This window comes from Balaenoptera musculus, chromosome 6 (genome assembly GCF_009873245.2).
Source record: "Balaenoptera musculus isolate JJ_BM4_2016_0621 chromosome 6, mBalMus1.pri.v3, whole genome shotgun sequence".
NCBI lineage: Eukaryota > Metazoa > Chordata > Mammalia > Artiodactyla > Balaenopteridae > Balaenoptera > Balaenoptera musculus.
In genome coordinates this window covers 85,467,219-85,492,178 of record NC_045790.1, presented here as the reverse complement: position 1 = coordinate 85,492,178, position 24,960 = coordinate 85,467,219, and the positions used below count along the sequence as shown (strand labels likewise).

The window sequence follows — 24,960 nt, the reverse complement described above, 5'->3', positions numbered from 1 at the left end:
AATGGATCACTCACGGATTTATGTCTGAGTACCTGAGAAAATGATATATTTATGGGACAGGAAGAAACCAGGACCTGATTCCAGACTAATTCTAGGACTAGGTAGAGCTGCCATTAAACCATTACAGATAGAACTCAATGTGGCCTCCAGGTTTTATCTGAGGAGTGAAGTGTGTCACCTTTTAAGGTACTTAGAAGGGTGTCTTTTATGCTTTCTCTTAGTCCTTGGGCTGGTGAGAAAGGAAAAGGGAAAGGTAAGAGGAACACAGAGATCAGTCTTCCTCTGGGAGAGGGCACATCCCCCTTCGCTCTAAAGAGGAGGTGATACCAGGGTTTCAGTGGAATCTCCTTCTCTGCGGGGAGAGGAAGTTGGTCTGTGATCCTGAAGAAGGTAAAGATCAGTTTCCAGCCAGGTTCTTTGTTTCCCCAACTTCTAACCATTTAGTCCATGGCAGACGCTGTGCCAAGTCATTTGTATGAAGCATCTTATTTAAGTCTTGACAACTCTGTGAAATAGGCAGTCACGTTATCCCCATTTTTGGGGGAGGGAACAGTAGAGTGACTTGCCTGAAGTCACATAGACAGGATGTGAACCCTGGAAGGTCGGACTGCAAAGCATGTGTTTTTAACCACTGTGATAGATCATGTTTTATCACTGCTGACCTTAATTCCTATGGCACAGCCTTATTATTTAAGGGGGAGCTTGTCAAGTCTAGGATCAATGATCAAAATGAACTTAAAGTACTATGACTCATTATGTCCATATTATTTCCTCCTCAAAATTCTATTCTATTTCTCATCTTAAAGCAAGTAAAACATTTGCATAGAAAACAACACTCGAATTGAATGTCTGAGCAATCAGTACATCCCTCAGCATGCCAGTCGGTATTTTTATTACTGCTCCAAGGAGAGGGGAGTGGAAGAGGGCAGGTAGGGGAGGAGGGAGAGTTGGGGGGAGGCAGCTTTGGAAGAGAAAGGGGGGAAATAATAACTGAAATTACATCCCAAATAATCTGACGTTGTAGCATGTTCAGACACAGAAATGTTTATTTTAAGACACTCACAAAGTCATTTTTTTAAAATCAAATTAAGATGTCTGAATGCTAAATCATTTTACCAGACAATACAGATCTATGAGCTTTATGCTTTTGAAATAGTCTCCCAAGAGGTCTGTCTGGCCACTTTTTTTTTTTGCCTTTGAGAGAGAAGAATGCAATCAATGAAGGTAAATTTGCAACTTAATTGAATGTGACGTAATGTGAGCAGAGCCAGAGCCGCCCAGAACAATTCACAGCAAACTTCAGGTCAAGCGGTTTCTTTCATCTCTGGCCTCTCTGGAAGTTCAGTCAGAAGAGCAAGAGATACAGGCCTGGGCGATTCTATTCCACTCTGATTGAGGCTTTGTATCAAGGCCAGCGTTTACATTCAAGACCTCTTCTGAATACACACAACGCACAGCATATTTTTTCAAGAGTACAGTCGCTGTTCTTAACATGGCAGCCACTCAGGCCTGTTCATTTAAAAAATATATACGTATGACATTCAGACATTCTTTTAAAAATATATATGTATATATATTTAAATTCAGGGACCAAAAAGCAAAAGCCACCTATAAAAGAAAAGGCAGACAGAAAATGTTGTTTAGGATCCAACAGTAAAGAAGGAAATCCTTTCCTGTACTTACAATAGCAGTTGGGCTGGCAGCCAGCACACAATAGAGCACCAGAGGGGTGATGAAGCTTTCTTCCTCTGTCCCCGGGTAAGGCTTCATTAAGTCTCCATCCTGACAGAAGAATCCTTGGATATGCACCTGAAAAGTGTCAGTGCATTCGAAGTAGTAGGCAAGCAGCACTGTCCCAGCCATGATGACAAGCTGAAAATACAGCATGGCCACACAGAGACGTTAGCTGGGCTTCGGAGCCGCGCCCGCCCCTCAGCACACTCCCTCCATCACCCAGCAGCTCTCCTTGTATTGGTATTGGCAAGTGTGTGCGTGCCTGTGTGCTCCGGGCTCAGGGGGTGTGTGCTTACTTGTCTGCCTTGTAACATCTGTTACATAAACCTTCCAGAAAATAATGAACAGCTCCCATCTGAGAAGCAGACCACAGCAAGGCTTGTAGAGAGACCCAGGCTCTGCTGCGCCCCTCTCAGGGGATGCATGGGAGCCAAGGCAGTACTGCCATTCAGGACAGAGGTGAAAAGTCAAAGGATAGTGGCATATGAATTGGCAAGATGTAGAGTGAGATCTGTTCATGGGCAATTTCATAAAATGTTAGAGATAGACTTACTTTATTATAAAGTATTAGAGGCAGGTAAATGGTGAATGAATGAACAAACAGGAAAGCTAAAGCCTAGAAAGGTTAAGGGAAGTCTTCAGAACCTAAATTACCGGCGTGGATGAAAACATTGTACAGGTATCCTACATCAGTCATAACTTTTATCCTTTTCCAAAAAGATTTTGCCTTTATTCCAAAATGTTTTCTACCAGTAAGTAAAGGACTTTACTGATGATCACATCTTATTATAGACATATATCCTTCACAAGATTTGGACACAAAAAGGGACACAATTGTCCTTTCATTTGATTCAGAAATGTCCCAGAAACTCACCGAGGTTTAGATGTAGCCTTTAATAGGTATGAGGAGTTGGGGGAGTATGGAAATGCCATTATTTTTCTCATTCCCATTAGGAAACACCAAATGGCAAGATGAGACGGTGATAAAGGTAGACAGAAAAGAGGTCTTTGAGGTTATGAAATTACAGAAAGTTAAGCTGGAAAAGATCTTAGAGATCTTCCCATCTAAAATCTTTATTTCATAGATGAGAAAATGGAGGCCCAGCAAGGAGAACTGACGACAGCTGGATTATGCAACAAGGAAACCAAACATGTCCTTAGACTGACAATCAGCAAAGCAGGGAAACTAAAATGGGGAAAAATATTTTAAAAGTATCAAAGTAATCATTTTGGGAGAAGAATCAGAACTTGGTAGGGCATCTTTGTACATCTTTTATGGCTTAAAAATTGTTTCTATTTGGAAGTACATAAGGGGCAGGGAGGGGGAAACCATAATCTTTTAGGTTTTAGTCTCAAGTTCTTATTCTAGCCCTGGAATGACTAACCTAAGGTCACGTAGCTAGTTAGTGTTAGACCCAGGACTAGAATCCCACATTTTCTGATCCCCAGGGGGCAAAACACCTGGGTCACAGCATCAAAATCGCATCATACAGAAAAGTGTGGAGAGTTATGGGGAGAGGCAAGTAGCTCAACTCTAATGCAGAGAGGCACCATTTGGCATCTTTCTCCACGTTCATATCCATTTCTTTAGCCACAACACTGAAGCAGAGCCTTGCACTTTGCCCACTCTCTCACACCTGCTTCTGGTACGTTAGCTCTGCAATTCCTCCTCACTCTAGCAGAAGGCATCATTTTCTTTAAGGGTCATTTGGATTAAGAATCTTCCCCCAGGACTTCCTGGTGGCACAGTGGTTAAGAATCCACCTGCCAATGCAGGGGACACGGGTTCAATCCTTAGTCCAGGAAGATCCCACATGCTGCAGAGCAACTAAGCCCGCGAGCCACAACTACTGAATCCCATGCTCCCTACAGCCCGCGAGCCACAACTACCAAGCCCGCGTGCTGCAACTACTGAAGCCAGTGCACCTAGAGTCCGTGCTCCGCAACAAGAGAAGCCACCGCAATGAGAAGCCCGCGCACTGCAAAGAAGAGTAGCCCCCACTCACCACAACCAGAGAAAGCCCGCGCGCAGCAACAAAGACCCAATGCAGCCTCCCACAACCAAAAAAACAAGAATCTTCCCTCAACCTTCCATTTTCTCTAACTCTTTGGTTAGAAGCCTTTCCTCTTTGGTTCAGAAGCCTCGAGTATCTCCAGCGGTAACGTGTCTAAAGTACAAACGCCTAACCATCCTGCTATAAAGGTCTTTACCTTTTGGCTGTATCCGTCACCACCTTTATCTCCAGGTAGGCTCCAAATCATACTTCGCAATCACTCTCTCTCTCACACATGACTTGTTTCTGGCTCTACAAGGATTTTGTTCCATTATCTGACATTTTCTACCCCTTCTCCCACAGTGGACCTTCTGGCACAACTTCTGACCATCCAGTAATCTCTAGACATTCGCATGTGTTTCTCTGTGCCTGAAGTTGTTTATTGGCACGTGTAAACTACCAATGCTCATGCCCACCATCTCTACTGTTTCAAGCATTTTGTTTATTTCTTTTCTCTTTAGCAATGGAGAAGAGACTTGGATAAAGATGTTTCCTATATGAATGAGAGATAGGTGCTCCCAAGCTGCCCCACTGATTGGTGCTCTTGCTAGTAGCTAGTTTATAAAGTCAAGGCCATGAAGTTTCTATTTCTTTTGTGCTGCACTAGTCAATTGAGTCGACCCGACAGGAGGGAACCTAGTCAGCTGACCCGAATGTTTTGGAGCTAACACTAGGATTCCAACAGTCTGGGGGCTCTGCCTCTGGGGCTGTTTCTGTCTCCTGCACAGGCTTGATCTGATTTCTCTGTATCTCATCCATGTGGCAGGAAACACATTTCTCTCTCTCAGCTTCATCAGCCCTAAGGAGAAATAAGCTTGGAGAACAGGCAGGATCGATGGGGGCTTTTTGGATAAAACAAAAACAAAAATGGCATCTAGCTTCCTCTACTGAGGAAGAATATTATATTTTACAAGGGACATTTGTGCTACCACTTCCATTTAAAAGAGAAAAAGGTGAAAATGAAGTAAATGAAAGCAAAATAATGTGTGTGTGTGTGTATATGTATATGTATGATCTCTATATATACGATCTATATATATATTATATATGTAATATATGTATATATGTTATATGTATGTATATATGTGTATATACATGTAAGAGGACTCAGAAAAATGAAGAATAGAAACTTTTAAAACAGAATTGTCTTAACATCAAATACATCAAAATCAACAGTAACAATAAAAAAGCCAAGGTCAATATATCTAAATTTGATATACATAGAAAAAATCTTGAATAGCTGCTTGGCCAATTTAACTATGGAAACAGCATTCAGAGAGAACTGAATGAATGAATGAATCAAGTGCAGGGCAGAAAGAACAGAGAACCATGGAGACGCAGGGTGGTAGAGGTAGATGGGAACTTCCACAGCCTACGGGACAGAACTGACCCATCAGCATGAGTCACCTTGGCCTTGGCTCCTCCCCTGAGCAGCCAGAAACCCCTTCATGTCATTTTAAAGCCATCCTCAAGCTCCCTGGAGAGTCCTCAATAAAATACCAGTTAGAGATGCACAGAAGCAAATATAGAACAATTTGGATCTTGACTTCTAGGTTTCTTTTCTATTGAACATTCTCTTGCGACCATATATTAAAAAGAAGCTTATGCATTTACTGCAGGAACAGAAACAGCACGTTGATTCTGCTTCCACAAGCAGAGAGCTCTGCCTTGCAGCACTGATGACACACAATTAGCCGTCAGTGTCCTCCCTTCCTCCGCCCTGTCCTGGGCCATGATTCATCACTGTCTAGGTTTGTGTCACTTGTGCCAGCTGGCACACTTGCCGTCTCCGCTGCCTTCTCCAGCCCCATTTAGGGAGGCATGGAGGGAGGCCATAATGTTGGTGTCACATGAGCAGATGGTGGGGCTGTGCTGGACCCAAGTGCTGGTGGAAGGGTTGACGGTATTAGTGTGAAAAAAGCAATTATGGCTGTGGGGAGATAATGAGGTAGAAAGAGCTCATATACCAGGGATTTTCCTCAGCTGTCGCTTTCTAAGAATGACAACCCGATACATGAAAGTGCATTAAATCCTGATCATTCCACAAAGATTCAGAAGGCAGAAGCCAGCAATATCTGAAATCCAGCCTCTCAGAGTTGAGAGTACTGTGTTTCTACCCAGGTTCTCCGCTGATCGGAGAAAAATGAATATCACAGAAGGATAAGTGGGGAGGTCACAAAGCTGAGAGAAGAGGCTGAGATGACAAGTAGGTTTTTCTTTGGTCGGTAAAGTCTGAAGCAATTGTGGACCACCAATTTATATGACAGGATACAAGCTGGGAGAGCAGGGGATGGGTAAATGGTGCTATGACTCATGTGAGTATGTATGTGTGTCCAGGGATGTAGGGGCAGACACATGACATGGAAATGAGAGGACCGGTATCTGGTCTGGAGTGTAAAGGGCGTAGTTTGAACTGGGGACTCCTGGTGCTAGGTGACCAACCATCTCATTTTGCCCAGGACCAAGGGGTTTCCTGGGGGCATGGGACCTTTCAGTGCTAAAATGGAGGTAGTCTTGAACAAACTGGGGTGCTAGGTCACTCTACCTGAGACAATGTTTCCCTCCCCAAAGAGCTTTCTTATTCTGGGTCTGGCCAGGAGCTATCAAGACCAATGCCAATTAATCAGTCAACCAACATCGGTTTCTGAAAACCGCCTCTGTGTTCAGTTCTGAACTAAGAGCTGTGAAGGTGAGGAATTCTCAGACGTGCTCTCTAACCTCAAGCCATTTGTGATCAAGCCAAGTGGGGAGCGCTCGCCAATACAGGAAACAGACAGTGATCTGTAGGAGGGTGTCAGCTGACCCCAAGCTGGGTTTCATACGTGGCTGCATGTGTTTGGTGACCTGGGAGGGATGGGTATTGGCAGAAGGAGAACGAGGGAAGGGGCTACTGCGTAGAGAAGGAGCGAGGGCAAGGGGATGGAGAGGGCAGCATGATGCGTGTTCAGGATATTTGTTTTGACTAAGCCTCGAGGACATATGTTCAATTCCATAGAGAGATGGGATAAAGGAAGCGCAGAGCAGAAGGAACGCTGCAGCAGAGCTTAGGTGATGAGATTTGGCAGGGTTGTGATGCAGAAGCAAAGTCTTAGGACTCCAGGGGATAGTACACGTTAAAGATTTGCATGTTGTTCAGTATTGAGCAAGCATGTTAGGCACAAGGGTCAGTAGCTGCACGAAAGGGCTGGGGTGGGAAACCCTCAAGTGGCACTGATGGAAGTGGGAAACAAAGTAGTAAGTTAGAGGGGAAACACCTGAGAAAACTGACAGTGGAAACACCTGAGACCTCACTGGGGACCCTTAGAAATAAGGATAACACTTTGAGAGGGGCTGAAAGTTCTCCATAAACAACATGGGCAAGATCCAAGGAGAAGAGGAAGGAGTAGGAGATGGAGGAGGAGGAGATGGTGATGGTAAAGGTGATGACCTATATTACGCATATGTCCTAGGAACTGTTCTAAGAGCTTGACATAAATTAACTCTTCTTCTGCCCAGGCACCCTGTATGTGGTACATATATTATTTCCATTTTATAGAAGAGGAAACAGGCACAGAGAGATTACATGAATTGCATTAAGGTCACACAACTCGGGTGAACCTAGGATGATTACTATAATTATGATGTATTTCTCCACACAAACTTGGGCAGCCTGGGGAAAATCAGGTTACAAATACGTCAGCATAATATTAAGGGCTAAACTATGTGCTACAGACTTGAGTACTTTATTCAAATGTCTCCTAGTATCAATTTCATCTGTATGAAGGTTAATAATAACTCATAAATATGCACTGAGGCATGTTTATGTATTCTCATTTCGTTCCAAAAAGAAGTTATACCAACTTCCACCAAATAAAGTAAGCAAGCATCAAAGAGCAGTTGGAACAGAAGAAGAAATAAACAAGGAGATAGGAGTTACATCCTTGAGTATAAGTTGTCTAATAGTCAGCACAATAAGGAGATACTGGTCATTTTCACATTTCACAGTAGCTATATGATAAAAACCAACCAACGGTTGAAGAGTAGAATCTTTCTGATATAGTGACTGGATAGGAATTCATCCTGAGTTTTCATAAGGGACATGATAAACAATGACAATACTGAGTATGTTGGTGCTGTTCTTTATATGGGACCTCATATCAACTCTTCTTAACATAGGCCGATGACATCACATCAAAGCTAAATGCACAAAAACAATAGTGTGAGATAGAAGGGAGGAGGGTCGGCATTATGATTCGGTCTAGGTCGAACTTGAGAGATATAGCACAATGAAAGGTTAAGACTGCTAGGCTGGAAACCTGCTCTGCTGCTTTTACTAGGTGTGTGACTTAAATTCCCATGCCTCTGTTTCTTCGTTAGTAAAGTGGGGCTAATAATGCTACAGCATCTACCTCTTCAGGTCATCATGAGGATTAAATGAGGATTGTGTAGTATTTAGAACAGTATCTGACTCATAATAGTAAGCATGTTCTAAAAGAATGGGTAGACTATATATTCTTCACTCCTTCCTAATTATAGTTTCTCTCAGGTTAGGTTTTTAAAAACTACTGGGTAGCAGTGAATTAGATACTACCTTTTAATAAGTTTCCTGCTAGTGAAATACAGACCTGCATCTTTTTTAAATAAACAGCCAACTCTTTTTTTTTTTTTATCAGAACATTTTAAACCCCACATTTGTTTTTATTTATTATTTATTTTTGGCTGTGTTGGGTCTTCGTTTCTGTGCGAGGGCTTTCTCTAGTTGCGGCAAGCGGGGGCCACTCTTCATCGCGGTGCGCGGGCCTCTCACTATCGCGGCCTCTCTTGGTGCGGAGCACAGGCTCCAGATGCGCAGGCTCAGCAGTTGTGGCTCACGGGCCTAGTTGTTCCGCGGCATGAGGGACCCTCCCAGACCAGGGCTCAAACCCGTGTCCCCTGCATTAGCAGGCAGATTCTCCACCACTGCGCCACCAGGGAAGCCCCACCTGCATCTTTTTAAAAAAATGGATTTCATTGTTTAATAATACTACAATGCTATTATTAGAGTAGACTAGCGGAAGGAACCTTTGCTCAGACTACTCTCTGTAGGACAAATCTTTTAACCTTTCCTCATCCCGGTTTCTTCTGTGAAAAAAGATTTACTTTTCAGGGTTGTAATGAGAATTGAGGATATTATACATAAATATCAATGACACTATTTTGGCACATAGTAGATGCTTAATAAATGATATCCCTAGTTATTATTAGCTTCATTTAGTGTTACTGTGTCTTATATATGCCCTTTATTATGGTGGTTTTCCAAACTGCAGATCTCAAACCATTAGTTGATTGTGAAACAAATGTACACAAGGTAGGGTTCAACTAGAATTTTTTAGTGAAAAAGAATGGAATAGAATTGAATATATTAGAGTTTTATACATAGTAAGGACAAGTGTTTTTTTAAAATTTTATTGAAGTACAGTTGATTGGCAATGTTGTGTTAATTTTTGCTGTACAGCAAAGTGACTCAGTTATACATATATACATATTCTTTTTCATATTCTTTTCCATTTTGGTTTATCACAGGATATTGAATACAGTTCCCTGTGCAATACAGTAGGACCTTGTTGTTTATTCATCCTGTATATACTAGTTTGCATCTGCTAATCCCAAACTCCCAATCCTAAGGACAAGTGGTTTTATGTGAAACTTTTGTTGAGTATGTAACATATAGGCAGAGGGAGAATGTATAATACAAAGTGAAATATATTTCTTACTATGGGTTGTATTTAAAAATCCTTCAATAAAATGTGATTTTATTAGATACTTGTCTCATCATAAGCAAGTTTCTTATACTTTAGTGCCTAAGGCATGTAGGTTCAAATCCCAAATACACTAATTACTACTGTATGTCTTTGAACTTAACCTGTCTATGCCTTAGTTTCCTCACCTGTGAAATGAGTTCTCATGAGAGTGGTATGAGAACTATATAATTAAGTATATCAAAACCACTTAGCAGGCACTCAATAACTGTTAGCTGTTATTTTATTAAGACTTAAGTAGAATATATATTTTTTTCTGAATAAGCAAACAATACCACATGCACTAAAATACATAAGAGAATATGAAGTCATCGCATTAGCCAGGACTGAATAATCAACTAGTTTTTCCATCTATAAAATGATGCTTCTTGACAAGCATCTTATTTCCACAAATATGAATTTTCAAGAGTCAAACTATTCTTAGTTTTGCTATTTGCAAATGATATTATCTCAAGATATGAAGGAATAAAAATAAAATATTAAGCAATCAATTAGTCTTTTGTCAATGTATTTGATCCTTGATTGTCTATTATATTTTTGTATTTTATGAAAGATTTTTAAAAATTATTTTATTGTGGTAAGAACACTTAAAATGAGATCTACCCTCTTAACAAATATTTGAGTACCATATGTTATTGTTGACTATAGGTCCAATGTACAGCAGATTTCTAGAGCTTCTTCCTTTTGCTTAACTAAAACCTCATGCCTATTGATTAGTAACTCTCCATTTCCCTCTCAGTCCGGGATCCTTTAATTAATAGGCAATTAAACTGTGGTTAAGAATGACATCCTCTTGTGAAAACTGAAAAACCTACAATGGACCAGTGCATGTATATGAGAATTCATTCCTTCTTCTTTAAGGAGAACCAAAGGTGTACCCATAGGCAAGGATATGCAGATGAAATGAGATTGTTCAGTTATTCAGCTAGTATTTATTGAGTGCCTACTACTTGCAGACATTGGGGATTTTCAGTCATTGACAAAACTGAATAACAAATAACAAATAAAACTTACAAAACACATGATTTTTGGGCTCATGGGGCTTTCTGTGGGGGAGACAGATATCATAAAAGCAAACCCAAGGGAATGATAATAATGACTCTCATTGACTGACCACATAACCAACTACGTACCTTGAAATGCATTCTGTTACACGATCCTCATGCCACCCTGTGAGATGACGAGTCACCCTCATTTACAGCAGAGTACGTTTATCCAAGCTCACAGAACTAGTGAATGGTGGAGCCAGGATTTGAACCTCCGCTGTCAATTAAGCATAAAGAGATGATGCCTGTAAAATGCTTAGCCTAATGCCTACTTAGTAAGTGCTCAGTCCTTTCTCTTACTCTTTGATTTCTGTTCACTTGTCCTTTTCATGCTTCTTGACATGGCTCTGGGGTAAGAGTGGGGGTTGACTGATCACCACCCCCCATCACTTTCCTTTCCTGGTATTTAAGAACTTTCGCCTGCCTCTGACCATTCTGGCTCCTTTCATTTTTCCTTTTCTTCTACCTGGTCTGTAAATGGTAGTGCTCTCCTAGGACCTATCCTTTCCCCTCTTTTCATTTTCTTTCCATGTATTCTTCTTGGGAGATCTCATCTTTCTATGGCTTCCACTCTTATATTGATTCCACTGACCCTCATATTATCATTCTTGGTCCTGTTTACTCTCCTGACCACCAACCTTGTGCTCCACAGACACTCCAAATACCACAAGTCTGAAATGAAATTCAGCATGTCTCCTCCCCTCAATGTGCAACTTCTCTAGAGTTCACTATCCTGGTAAATCCAACCAACACCTTCTCAGTCACCCAGGCTAGAAATTTCAACATCATCTTAGACACTTCCTCCAGCTTTCCTGTTCTTCCCACCCCATACCTGGTCAGCTCCCATGTCTTTCTTACTGTAGTTCCCGTCCTATGTATCTCATTTTTCCTATGCCAACTGCCATGTTCTTATGCAGGCCTCCATATTCTCTCATCTACACTACTGAAATCTTGTCCTACCTGCTCCTGCTGCCTTTGAGATCTCAACCCCTTTATGCCATTAGTTACCCCACTACTAAAGAGTTATGATTCTAAGGCACAGCTATGATTGTGTCTTTCTACTCCAAAATCTTCAGTGATAACTATTTCAGATAAACCAAGCAATTTTCTGTGTATTTTAACACACTGGGCTCTGTTCCACTCATGTTTTTGATAATGGAGAGAAGCCTGCCATTTGAATAGAGACCAACCCAGGAAACCCCATCAGGCTTTGCTTCTCAGGTAACAGAAAATACACAGGTCTGCCTCTCAGCCTGGGCTGCCTACGCCTCCCTATTTGGCCACTCCTTAAAGAACGAATGCAAATACCATATCCTTGTCTTTGCGTGTGTGTGTTTCCATCCTCCAGCATCCTGTTGGTTATTTATTAGTGAATGATATGAAGAAATGTAGAGTGTATGATAATATTTTCAGGTAGATTTACAACTACACTGAGGACGGGATTATTATTGGATCTAAGTCAAGCTAAATTGGGCCACAAAATTTTCTCTTTGATCTTCTGCTGTTAGGGATATGTATATTTTTAATTCAAAGACACAGATGAATACATATAAGGAATGTTAAATGTATAGTGACACAAAACTGAAAGGCATAGCTAATATTAGAGAAAGCAGAAAAAAATTCAAAATGATTTTGATGTTTGAGAACATTGCTTGGGGACAAATGTAAAGTCCTACAGCAAGGCTTTGCTATTCCTTAACTTCAGGGGCTGGTAGAGTGGAAAGCCTAGAACTCTGACCTGAGAGGCTCACCAGCTTTGGCCTTCACTGACCCTGCCCTTCCTCAGGGCTGCTTCAGACTCAGAGACAGGGAAGGTCAGAGCTCAGTAGATGTTAAATGTGTGGGAAAATGAGAGTGATGAGATGAGGAGTCAAGAGAAGTCTTTGAAAAGCAAGTCCTGGATGACTTTGATGCACATTTTATTTACTTACTTAGTAAGACAGGTGGATGGAAGCAATTTGCAAATGATCCCTATGGTCTAAATGGCTGCAGTCCTACTACCTTTAAAAAAAATTTTTTTTTATTTGGTGCACTGGGTCTTAGTTGCAGCTCGCCAGCTCCTTAGTTGCAGCATGTGGGCTCCTTAGTGTGGCATGTGAACTCTTAGTTGCAGCATGCATGTGGGATCTAGTTCCCTGACCAGGGATCGAACCTGGGCCCCCTGCATTGGGAGCGCAGAGTCTTATCCACTGCGCCACCAGGGAAGTTCCACCTACTACCTTTTTGTTAACAAACTAAGTTGATTTGGGTGATAATCTAAGGTTTCTCAGCAGAATCATTAGAAGTCAGCAAACTACTATGAACACCAACTATGTGCCAAATCCTTCAGCTAGTTGGTAGGAACATAAAGATGAAGGAGTTCTTAGTTTTTCAAGGGTATGAGCAAGTGACCAAATGATCGGTGTTTTTTAAAAAATTTATTATTTTTAATTTTAATTTTATTGGAGTATAGTTGATTTCCAATGTTGTGTTAGCTTCAGGTGTACAGCACAGTGATTCAGTTATACATATACATATATTCATTCTTTTTCAAATTCTTTTCTCATAATAAGTTATCACAGAACACTGAGTAGAGTTCCTTGTGCTATACAGCAGGTCCTTGTTGGTTATCTATCTTATACATAGTAGTGTGTGTATGTTCATTCCAAGCTCCTGATTTATCCCTCCCCAACACATTTCCCCTTTGGTAACCATAAGTTTGTTTTCAATACCTGTAATTCTGTTTCTGTTTTGTAAATAAGTTCATTTGTATCATTTTTAAAAATCAGATTCCACATATGAGTGATATCATATGATATTTGTCTTTCTCTGTCCAACTTATTTCGCTTAGTATGATGATCTCTAGGTTCATCCATGTTGCTGCAATGGCATTATCTCATTCTTTTTTATGGCTGAGTAATATTCCATTGTACATATGTACCACATCTTCTTTATCCATTCATCTGTCGATGGACATTTAGGTTGCTTCCATTGTCTTGGCTATTGTAAATAGTGTTGCAATGAACATTGGGGTGCATGTATATTTTCAGATTATGGTCTTCTCCAGATATATGCCCAGGAGTGGGATTCCTGGATCATATGGTAGTTCTATTTTTAGTTTTCTCAGGAACCTCCATACTGTTCCCCATAGTGGCTGTACCAATTTACATTCCCACCAACAGTGTAGGAGGGTTCCCTTTTCTCCACACCCTCTCCGGCATTTATTGTTTGTAGATTTTTTGATGATGGCCATTCTGACTGGTGTAAGGTGATATCTCATTGTAGTTTTGATTTGCATTTCTCTAATAATCAGCAATGTTGAGCATCTTTTTTGTGTGCCTCTTGGCCATCTGTATGTCTTCTTTGGAGAAATGTCTATTTAGATCTTCTGCCCATTTTTTGATTGGGTTGTTTGTTTTTTTGACATAGAGCTGCATGAGCTGTTTGTATATTTTGGAGATTAATCCCTTGTTGGTCGCTTCATTTGCAAATATTTTCTCCCATTCCGTGGGTTGTCTTTCATTTTGTTTATGGTTTCCTTTGCTGTGCAGAAGATGTTAAGTTTAATTAGGTCCCATTTGTTTCTTTTTGTTTTTATTTTCATTACTCTAGGAGGTGGACCAAAAAAGATACGGCTGCCGGTATCTTTTACATAAACAGATATCTTTTACATATCTGTTACATAAAAGTAACACTTTTATGTCTAAAAGTGTTCTGCCTATGTTTTCCTGTAGGAGTTTTATAGTATCTAGTCTTCCATTTAGATCTTCAATCCATTTTGAGTTTATTTTTGTGTATGGTATTAGAGAATGTTCTATTTTCATTCTTTTACATGTATTGATAGCTGTCCAGTTTTTCCAGCACCACTTACTGAAAACACTGTCTTTTCTCAATTGTATATTCTTGCCTCCTTTGTCATAGACTAATTGACCATAGGTGCGTGGGTTTATTTCTGGGCTTTCTATTCTTTCTATTCTATTCCCCCCTCCTTCCACCTCTTGTAGCCACAACTCTGATCTCTTTCTCCATGAGTTTGTGAACTTTTTCAAAAATAAAACACTAATACATATTGGTATAAATTGAAAATCTTTATCATTGGAATTAATGTGGTATGTCTTTATTTTTCTAGACTTTAAAGTACATAAAGTAGAATCATACCGTACATGCTGTTCCACAGCTTATATTTCTCCTGACATATTTTGACCATCTTTCTATGTTAGTACATAGAGATCTTTACAGTTATATGAGCTAATATGTTCTGATTGACACAGGTGTATTCAGGAACCAGAATAAAAGAGGAGAAGTAGGTGTAAACTCAAAAGAGGAGAGCTCTGCGTGGTAGGCAGAGGAAATCAACCTTTTATTATATACTCAAAAGGAAATAACTGAAGGATTTTGAGCAGAAAAGTGGCACCATCAAACCTGTCATTGAAGAGTGTGACTTAGATAGGAATCTGTATTAGATTAGAGCAGAGACTCTTAGCAGAGAAATCAGAGTTGGTATTGTACAAAGGTTAGTTTACAGGTAAGTTACCAGGTACTCGAATACCAGTAATAGTGCAGTGCTATCACATTTCCAGAGCAAGCTCACACAATCCTATTTAGCTTTCTCTCCCTCACAATGGAGCAGGAGTAAAATATTGTCTGTTGTACATTTAGTTTTCAACTACCATTGTGAAGATATAAAGTAATGCATTCATTAAACTTTTATTGATAAACTACTACATGATAGGCATTAGGGAAACAGCAGTGCACAAAATAAAGTCTCTGTCCACATGGGGGAGGCAATAGAAAAGAGTAGATTTGGGGGCTGGGGAAAATAAGTTTAATTTTGAACATATAAATTTTGAGACATTCAACAGAAATGTCAAGGAGGCAGTGGTGTATATAAGTTGGAGACATATTTTGGGAGTCATCAGAGTATGTGATCGCCTAGTTAGCGATCATACACAGAGGAAAGGGGAGTCCAGGAGATGTGACGAATGAGCAAAGGTGAATGAAGAAGCTGGTGACAAAAGTAGGGTTGGTGGGAAAGTAACAGTGAGCCAAGAACAAGAATCTCCAAAGATGGGAGATGGGGTGGTCCAAGACTTCATATAAGGGCACCAAGGAGGCAGAGTGAGTGGTACTGACTGAAGGTATGAGTCTTCAAGCTGAGTGACTTTTTTTTTTTTTAATTGAAGCATAGTTGATTTACAGTGTTGTGTTAGTTTCTGGTATACAGCAAAGTGATTTAGTTATGTATACATATATATATATATATATATATATATATATATATATATATGTATATATATATATATATATATACACACACACACACACACACACACACACACATTATTTTTCATTTTCTTTTCCATTATGGTTTATCACAGGATATTGAATATAGTTCCCAGTGCTATACAGTAGGATCTTGTTGTTTATACATTCTACATATGCCAGTTTGCATCTGCTAATCCTAAACTCCCAGTCTTTCCCTCCCCCACCCTCCTCCCCCTTGGCAACCACCAGTCTATTCTCTATGTCCCTGATTCTATTTCTGTTTCATAGATAGGTTCATTTGTGTCATATTTTAGAGTCCACATATAAGTGATATCATATGGTATTTGTCTTTCTCTTTCTGACTTACTTTGCTTAGTATGATAATCTCTAGGTCCATCCATGTAGCTGCAAATGGCATTATTTTATTCTTTTTTATGGTTGAATAATATTCCATTTTATATATGTACCACATCTACTTCATGCCTTCATGTGTCGATGGACATTTAGGTTGTTTCCATGCCTTGGCTATTGTAAATAGAGCTGCTGTGAACATAGAGGGGCATGTATCTTTTTGAATTATAGTTTTGTCTGGGTATATGCCCAGTAGTGGGATTGCTGGATCATATGGTAGTTCTAGTTTTAGTTTTTTGAGGAACCTCCATACTGTTCTCCATAGTGGCTGCACCAATTTACATTCCCACCAACAATGTAGGAGGGTTCCCTTTTCTCCACACCCTCTCCAGCATTTGTTATTTGTAGACTTTTTTATGATGGCCATTCTGACTGGTACAAGGTGGTACCTCATTGTAGTTCTGATTTGCATTTCTCTGATAACTACAAGCTGAGTGACTTTTAAGGAGAGTCTGCAAGAGGCAATGAGGAGCAAGGAAAACACCCACCCTGTCCCTAAGTCCAGTAGCACAAGGGGTATAGGAAATAAAACATGGCCAGTTGGGAGGGCTGCAAGGAAGCAATATAATTAAGAAAGCCAAGTTCACAGTAAGAAGAAGAAGGAATTGTTCAGACAAGGTTAAGAAGATAAGGGGCTTTACTGATGACAGACCTGTGAGTTTTGGAGTTTGTAGGGCAGCAATGTAGGGGCTGAGGAAGGTGGGTGATGGGATCAATTAGAGATGCATGGAGCTGTGTGGGCACGAGAGACCACAGGGTGAGAGGTGATGTGGAGTCCTTGTCTTCTAATTGTGGTTAAGATAGACAGGGACGAAGGGCAGGACAGAATTAGCCCCAATGTTCTCTGAGGCAGATTAGTGGGGATGTACTGAGAAGGCAGGAAGAGACAGAGAAAGTTCCTCTGCATTGTGTTGTGAGTTAAAAAAAAAAAAAAAAAGCCTGTGTGTGCTAATCCAGGAATGTGACCATTTAAAAAATGTTTCCTGGGGCTTCCCTGGTGGCGCAGTGGTTGAGAGTCTGCCTGCCAATGCAGGGGACACGGGTTCGAGCCCTGGTCTGGGAAGATCCCACATGCTGCGGAGCAACTGGGCCCGTGAGCCATAATTACTGAGCCTGCGCGTCTGGAGCCTGTGCTCCTCAACAAGAGAGGCTGCGATAGTGAGAAGGCCCGTGCACCGCGATGAAGAGTGGCCCCCGCTTGCCGCAACTAGAGAAAGCCCTCGCACAGAAACGAAGATCCAACACAGCCATAAAAAGTAAAAAAAAAAAAATGCAAACCTTTTAAAAAATGTTTCCTAAGTTGTGGCAGTTTAGCACATCTTTAGGCATCTCTAAGCAGCATGGATTCCACCCTTATCTCAACAAATAACATGTTGAATATCCACTATGGTACCAGGCATGGAAAAGGATGGAGAGAAAGGAAAGCAGCCATCTCCAGGAAACGTCAGTCCTCAAATGCAGCTGTGCCTGTTTAGCAGGTGATAAGAAGAGACCTGGCAGTTTCAAAACCTTTTCTTGCTCTTTGGGATTCCAGGAGGTGCATTTCCCTCCCTGTGTCCAGAACAGAAAGGGCCAGTGGTCCCCTTCTCCAAGTTTTCCCATGCTGGAGACTGTGGTTCAGAAATGCCTGTACCATTTTATAATGAGCATCTAATAAAATGTCAGAGAATGACACAAATATAGGACCACCATCTTCATTGTTCAAACTGCAGAGGACCTAAACCCATACCCCCACCCCCAACCAGGTTTCCTTTCCCCTGTGTTTTTAAAGAAATGAGAAAATGCAAAGAAAAATAGTAGTTTGAAGTCAACAGAACTAGAAATGACAAAATCATGCCAAATGTGCCATAATTATGACTGACAGCACCAGTTGTCAGAGAGTTGGGTCTTCAAATCACTTTCCACACGGCACGTCAGACAGTCATTACCAATCGATAAGAGCTAGGCCACCCTGATGACATAAGGGGTACCACCTTTTCAGATGTATGACATGGGTCCTGAAACAGGTTAGGCTGCCATGAGGTTTTCAGTACATGCTTGAATGGTTCCTGTGCTCCTTCAAAGTACTCCACATTCCTGAGACAAGAAAACTCTGGTTCCAGAGTTTCCTCTCCAGAGGAGAGGCACACGACAGGCAATCCAGCATGGGGTATTGCCAGACATTTGCTCATCAATGGTTTCTTTTAATTTTGGAGGAAGCCAGTAATTTCAGTAAAGATGGTTACCTCTTGCCCTAGGTAAGAACCCCAATTCTGTCAGCTGAGAGTGCTGACTGATGAAATCATGTGATTCAATTAAATTCAGAGCATTGAATGGAACAAAGATTTTTTCTTCCCTCTAATATTAGGTTAAGTTGTCCCCAAACATATTTCATTAGGAAGAGGTTATTATACCCCTCTAACGATCCTAGGACCACTTCTCAATTTGATTCTTAGCCTGGGAGAGGCTTTCTTCACCGTGTCTTTGGAAAGAATGTCCAGCTATGTGGTCAACCACATAAGCCCAGGGCTTTAGGGTTACTTAAACAATTTTTTTAAATTAATTAATTAATTAATTTATTTATTTTGGCTGCATTGGATCTTCGTTGCTGCGCACAGGCTTTCTCTAGTTGCAGCAAGCGGGGGCTACTCTTCATTGCAGTGCGCTGGCTTCTCATTGTGGTGGCTTCTCTTGTTGCAGAGCACGGGCTCTAGGCTCATGGGCTTCAGTAGTTGTGGCATGCGGGCTCAGTAGTTGTGGCTCGCAGGCCCTAGAGCGCAGGCTCAGTAGTTATGGCGCACGGGCTTAGTTGCTCCGCAGCATGTGAGATCTTCCCGGACCAGGGCTTGACCCGTGTCCCTTGCATTGGCAGGCGGATTCTTAACCACTGCGCCACCAGGGAAGTCCCTAAACAATTTCATTTAGAGAAGCAGACACTGAACAGATACAGCATTTTTGTTCTTATGTTCTCTCTAAATTGAACTAAGATAAGAACAGGCATTAAGCTGCTTAGAGATTTGAATTAGAGGAACAATTATTTTAATACACATGATAGGAGAAAGGCTTTCAGAGCCTTTAATCTCCTGATTCTTATGAAAAACTGTCACTCTTTGGATATCTATGCCTGACTGGAGGTTCTGCAAAGCAATCTAAGCCTCCTTTTCTCACTTTTATCCTCTTGGGTTGATTTTTGTTCCTTGAAAACGATTGTTCCATTTTAAAACTTTCTGAACATGGCACAATGCATAATCTGTATCATTTAGCCCTCTAAATACTCCGCCATTATACTAGGGCACTTATGACTGAGCATGCCTTTTCAATGGAAATTTATTCACTGAGATGTGAAATTACTTTAGAAGACACATTTAGAGCATTTTTTTTTAAAGAGGAGGGAACACTTCTTTTTACTTATTTATTTATTGGTTGCATGGGGTCTTCATTGCTGTGTGCAGGCTTTCTCTAGTTGAGACGAGCGGGGGCTGCTCTTGGTTGAGGTGCATGGGCTTCTCATTGCAGTGGCTTCTCTTGCTGTGGAACACGGGCTCTAGGCGCACGGGCTTCAGTAGTTGTGGCATGTGGGCTCAGTAGTTGTGGCTCATGGGCTTTAGAGTGCAGGCTCGTAGCTGTGGCACATGGGCTTAGTTGCCCCGTAGCATTTGGGATCTTCCGGAGCAGGGCTCGAACCCATGTCCCCTGCATTGGCAGGCGGATTCTTAACCACTGCGCCACCAGGGAAGTCCACATTTAGAGCATTTGATTTGAGCCAGGCATGTTGAGCTGAAAACGTTCAGGAAGTTAGTTATATTTTTAAGTAGTTAATAATTGTTCATCATAAGCTATCTTTTCATTCTTGACTGCTGCCTCTGCCTTCTGACCTCACAAAACAGCCAGTAGAAGGTAGGGAATCCAGTATATGAAAGACCATCTCAATGGTGTCTTCACATTTTCACATCATCTTTGAGGTCAGAACTGTTATAACTAGAGTGTGCAGTCAGGGTGCTGGTTTGAGCCCCACCAACTGACACCTTACACCTCACATCATCTGCCTCTTACTGTGTCCAAAAGTAGCTTCTGAAAACTGTCATTACCACTGTATGAGCTAACCCAGGCTTAGCCCCACCCCTTCCTAGGCACAGGCTCTCTGCTTTCTATGAAGTAGGATAGGATCTCTGTTCTCTGGGGATCAGGAAAAATATTTTTCGCTGGACATATTGAAGAGGAGGTTATATTCACTCATAAAGACAGGTGTGGGAGACAGAATAGTAATAATCATGCTACTTTAATTCCTAAAGATAGTCCAATGAGCACTCTGGGTCTGGAAGACACATCCTTCCACGTGGGAGCCCGTGAAAAATCAGTGCAGCAGGCTAAGAGGTCCCCAGGGATTGTGAACACAGAACAGCTATTGTGTTCCCAGAGCCCAATGTAGGTGCTCCACGCGTCCTTGTTCAATACATGGATGAAAACCAGAGGACAACGCAAGACCCAGATGCCAGCCAGATGGGTGCCGGTGCACCGAGGACCGTACCTACAGCCCACGTTCTCTCAAGTGCCTCAAGGCAACTATTAGCAACAAGCAATGCCCTGGAAATTGCCACGTAGTAAATCTAAACCCTAGTAGAAACTGAAAACACTTTCCCGCATAAATATCTCTTTAGATTCCCTTCCTCTCCCTGTGACAGCTGTAAAAATCCTCCTCTCAGACGTTGCAGTGAAGGACAGGTTGATATAAGTACCCAGTTAGGTCATCTAGAAGCCTGAGAGGGGAGGAATGAGAGGGAGTTGGAGTTGACTTTGTGTTGCTTCTTTGAGTTTTCTCTCTCTTGTTGGAGAATCTTCTCTGGAGGTCAGATTTCTGAATCCAGTTGTCTGAAGGGCTTGGCTTCAGAAGACATGTTGTTGGGACCTCCCTCCTTTTGGGAGCCGCTGCCCTTGGCCTCAGGGAAGAACCCTGACACAAGTGGAGAGGCCTTGTCATTGCAGCAAAAGCTTCTTTTTTGGCACCTCTCAGCAGATACTGTGGTAAGTGAATGGCCCCAATTCTTCTCCTCTCCCTGGGTCCACATCCTTTCTTGTTGTTCCTCTTACTGAAGAGCAGTGACTTACTTTGACCAAGGGGATGTGTGCAGATGTGACTACAAGCAGAGGTGTGAAAAGCACTTGTGCGTCGCCATTTGCTCTTGCACCTCTGCCTCTGCCAGGAGAACATGCCTGGGTTAGGCTGCTGGAGGAATGCCTAAACTACATGGAAGAGGGCCAAGTCACCCCAGATGACAGCCAACTAACCCCAGGATGTGTGAGCCCCTGACAATAGCTGGTCAGCTCTCAGACCTATGATTGAGCCCAGCCAAGACCAGAACTGCCCAGTAAGGTCTAAGCAGCCATCCCATGAACTCGTGAGCTAAATAATACCCACTGTTATATACCATGGAATTTTGAAGTAGTTTTTAATGCATCATGCAATAGACATCAGACACAGCTACTTTTTTTTTTGCTGTTGAGGAGTAGTATAGTTCAGTGATAAGTGGACCAGACTCTAGAAATCAAGAGGTCAGATTTAAATCGTGCGTCAGCCACTCACTGACCCTGGGGACAGTCGCTTAAACTTTCTATACCTGTTTCTTCACCTGTAAAATGAAGACAATAGTATTTACCAACAGGGGCTGATGTGAAGATTCAGTGAACTAATTATATATGCTGGCATATAGTAAGCACTATAAATGTGCTATTATCATTTGCTACTATGTTGATTTGCATTGGTGAAAAGAGAACCAAGTAGTTTGATCCTGCATGTCTGAAAGCCTGCTCCTGTCCTAATTAAGGAATGTCAGTGGGATTTTTCCAATTATTATTATTTTTATTTTGCTTTACATGATGCTGCTGGTTTCTCTGGATGGTCAAGAGGTTTTATAAGTTGGCTGCAGTTTCTTTTCCCTTCTTCTGAGTCAATCTGTACCACATCTGTGGATATTTATTGAGATTTTTGTCACTGAATGTCATTTTCCTCTAGATTTCAGTGTTTATACAAACTTTCCCTTGTTTTTAAAATTTTGAAAGGGATATGGGAAGGGTGATTAGGAGGTTTGTGCACAAGTAGCTATTTGATCCAGAGGTAAGACAGTATAGTTTCAAATAATCTAATGCAATCTTGTTTATTTAGTCTTTTCATTTATTTTAATAACTTAGCAGATTAATATTCTTTGTCCCTTTCCTCATATTTCGAGTCTGTGTCAACATGTGTAAATTGAAAACTAACTGGGGAAGTTCCTTGGTTTACATACTGTGTTATTTCTCTGGATCATGGGATTAGAGACTGTGGGAATTGGAAGGCACTTTGCAGATTAGTCAGTCTCTTTACTGATGAGGGAACTGAGGCTCAGACAAGCTAAGTCACTTGTTTGAAGTACCAGAATAAGTTAGCCAAAGACCCTGGATCAGAATATAGTGCTCTCCCAAGTCCAGTGGGTTCTTATTGTTTTTTATTGTTCAGTATTTGATATGTGTAAAATTAAGAGTTTGGGATTAACATATACACACAACTATATATAAAATACACACTACTATATATAAAACAGATAACAAGGACCTACTGTATAGCACAGGGAACTATATTCAATCTTGCAATAACCTATAATGGAAAAGAATCTGAAAAAAAAATGTATAATTGAATCACTTTGCTGTACACCTGAAACTAACACAACATTGTAAATTCACTATATATATCTATATTTATTGAATTATAGTTTAAATTAGATACATAATAAGTACCTGAACATATCACCTCATGCCATAGACACTTCCTGTATACAGCTGACCCTTGAACAACCTGGGTTTTAACTAAATACATGGGTCCACTTAAATCCAAACTTTTGTCATTACACAATCCATGGGTTGGTTGAATCCTCAGAAGCGGAACTGCAGATAGAGAGGAAGCACTGATGCGGAATGCCTACTATAATTTATACTATACTTTTATAATTTAGAATTTTCAACCATTTGGAGAGTTGGCACCTCCAACCCCTGCATTGCTCAAGGGTTAACTGCATGTGCTCTAATCTCCACCTACTGGATCCTATAGCAACCCCAACCTAAGGCATCTCCCAAAGAGGCCACCATTTTCCCGAATTTTATATTTTTCATTTCCTTGCACGTTTGTATGTGTCCCTTAAAATAAAGAAATACATGTATGTATGTATGTGTGAATGTGTGTATACACACACACACACACACACACAGCCTACTTATGTCTTTTTTGCACTGTCTTAACTGACTTGAAGTAATTTTTAATAAACTCTGGACACTAATCTTATCAGATACACAGGTAACAAATATTCTCACACATTAATTTATCTTTTTACTTTTTTAAAGACATCTTTTGATGAAGACAACTTCTTAGTTTTAGCATTTTCTTTAGTATGGATTTTAACTACATCAAAGGTGTATTCTATTGTATGTCAACATAGAAAACAGATTGTCTCCAAATTAGAGGGATTTGATATGTACAAATGTTTGTCCTAGTCAATCATATATCAAAAATAAGCTAAAGCAATTACTTCATCAGTTATAACCTCTTTATGATAATTAATTCAAGTCACATTGGTAGTTGAGAAACATAATTTTGTGTACCTATTATGCCACATAACTTTTATTTTCCATTTGCCCCACAATTCACATGCAATATTTACCAACTTTCAGTTAATTTTGATATTCTTATAAGACATTGGATTATTTATAGGTAACCTATCAGATCAATATGCTGTAATCCATGAAAAATAATTAAATCAAAAATAAATTGCCTGAAGTGGACGTAGTAGGAAAACTCTGCCCATGTAACTTAGGAGTTCAGTGTATCTAAGAAAGGAAAGGTTGAGTTTGGTCAGACTCGTGAACTCATGAAGAAAAATTAAAAGATCTCAAGATGAAGCAGACACGGGTCTAAGACATGAGAACCTAAAAGAGAAATCTGTCTAGATCATTAAAATTCTCACAAATGAAGTTCTACTGAGAAAGAAGAGGAGAAACAACTGAAAGAAACTCTCTGGGCTGTATGGGGAGCTCTATGATGAGGCCAGATTTGGCAACTGGATGTATATAAGATGAAAGGAAAGAGACAGCCAACTGAGACCAACATAAGACAGGGGGTCTCTTTTATAGTGTGTTCAGGTGTCTAAAATCCAGAGTGTAAACAGTGGTTAACAAAAACACTACAATTAAATTTGATGTAACAAGGCAGAATGATGATGTGATATTTTTTTTTTTTTTGATGATGTGATATTGATAGATGATATTGATGGATGGATGAGAAAGATGCATTATTTAATATTTATTTGTCTGTCTTCCCTGTCTAGAGAAAATATCTTTAGATTTAAAAAGTGAGAATGGCATTGGTCCCAAATGTAGGGAGTGATCAAAGAAAGAACAAAGTTGCTTTAAATGAGTTTAAGTATGCTTTACAACAGAAATCACATTCAGGACACTGAGAAACTTGCAAATGAGAGTTTTAAGAAATTACTGAGAGTAAAAGAGATGCAGGAAGATTAGATATGGGCAAACATTATTTCCAAATTTCAAAAAATGAAGTATACAGACCTAAGCATTGCTAATGATGATGATTGAATTTTATAGTTATCCGGGGCATGATTGTAGAATGTTACAGGGCAACTTTCTTTGCTCTTAGAGGAGGAAGCACTGATCTCTCTGAGCCAGGATGGGTTC

General features: G+C 40.6%; 1 protein-coding gene and 1 long non-coding RNA gene across 7 annotated transcripts in view; one reads left to right on the top strand and one right to left on the bottom strand.

Annotated features, from left to right (window-relative positions):
• Positions 1–24,960, bottom strand: part of PLPPR1 (phospholipid phosphatase related 1) — a 278,398-nt gene that overhangs the window by 55,212 nt on the left and 198,226 nt on the right. For 3 of the 4 annotated variants that reach the window (XM_036854367.1, XM_036854370.1, XM_036854366.1), the window contains exon 3: positions 1,684–1,872. In XM_036854367.1, coding sequence (XP_036710262.1) covers positions 1,684–1,872 — 189 coding nt within the window. Of the gene's footprint in view, positions 1–1,683; positions 2,940–24,960 lie in introns of those variants that run through there. The other variant, XM_036854369.1, reaches the window with a different exon arrangement.
• The window catches only part of LOC118896513, a 104,369-nt gene that overhangs the window by 59,168 nt on the left and 20,241 nt on the right, over positions 1–24,960 (top strand). The window lies entirely within an intron of this gene.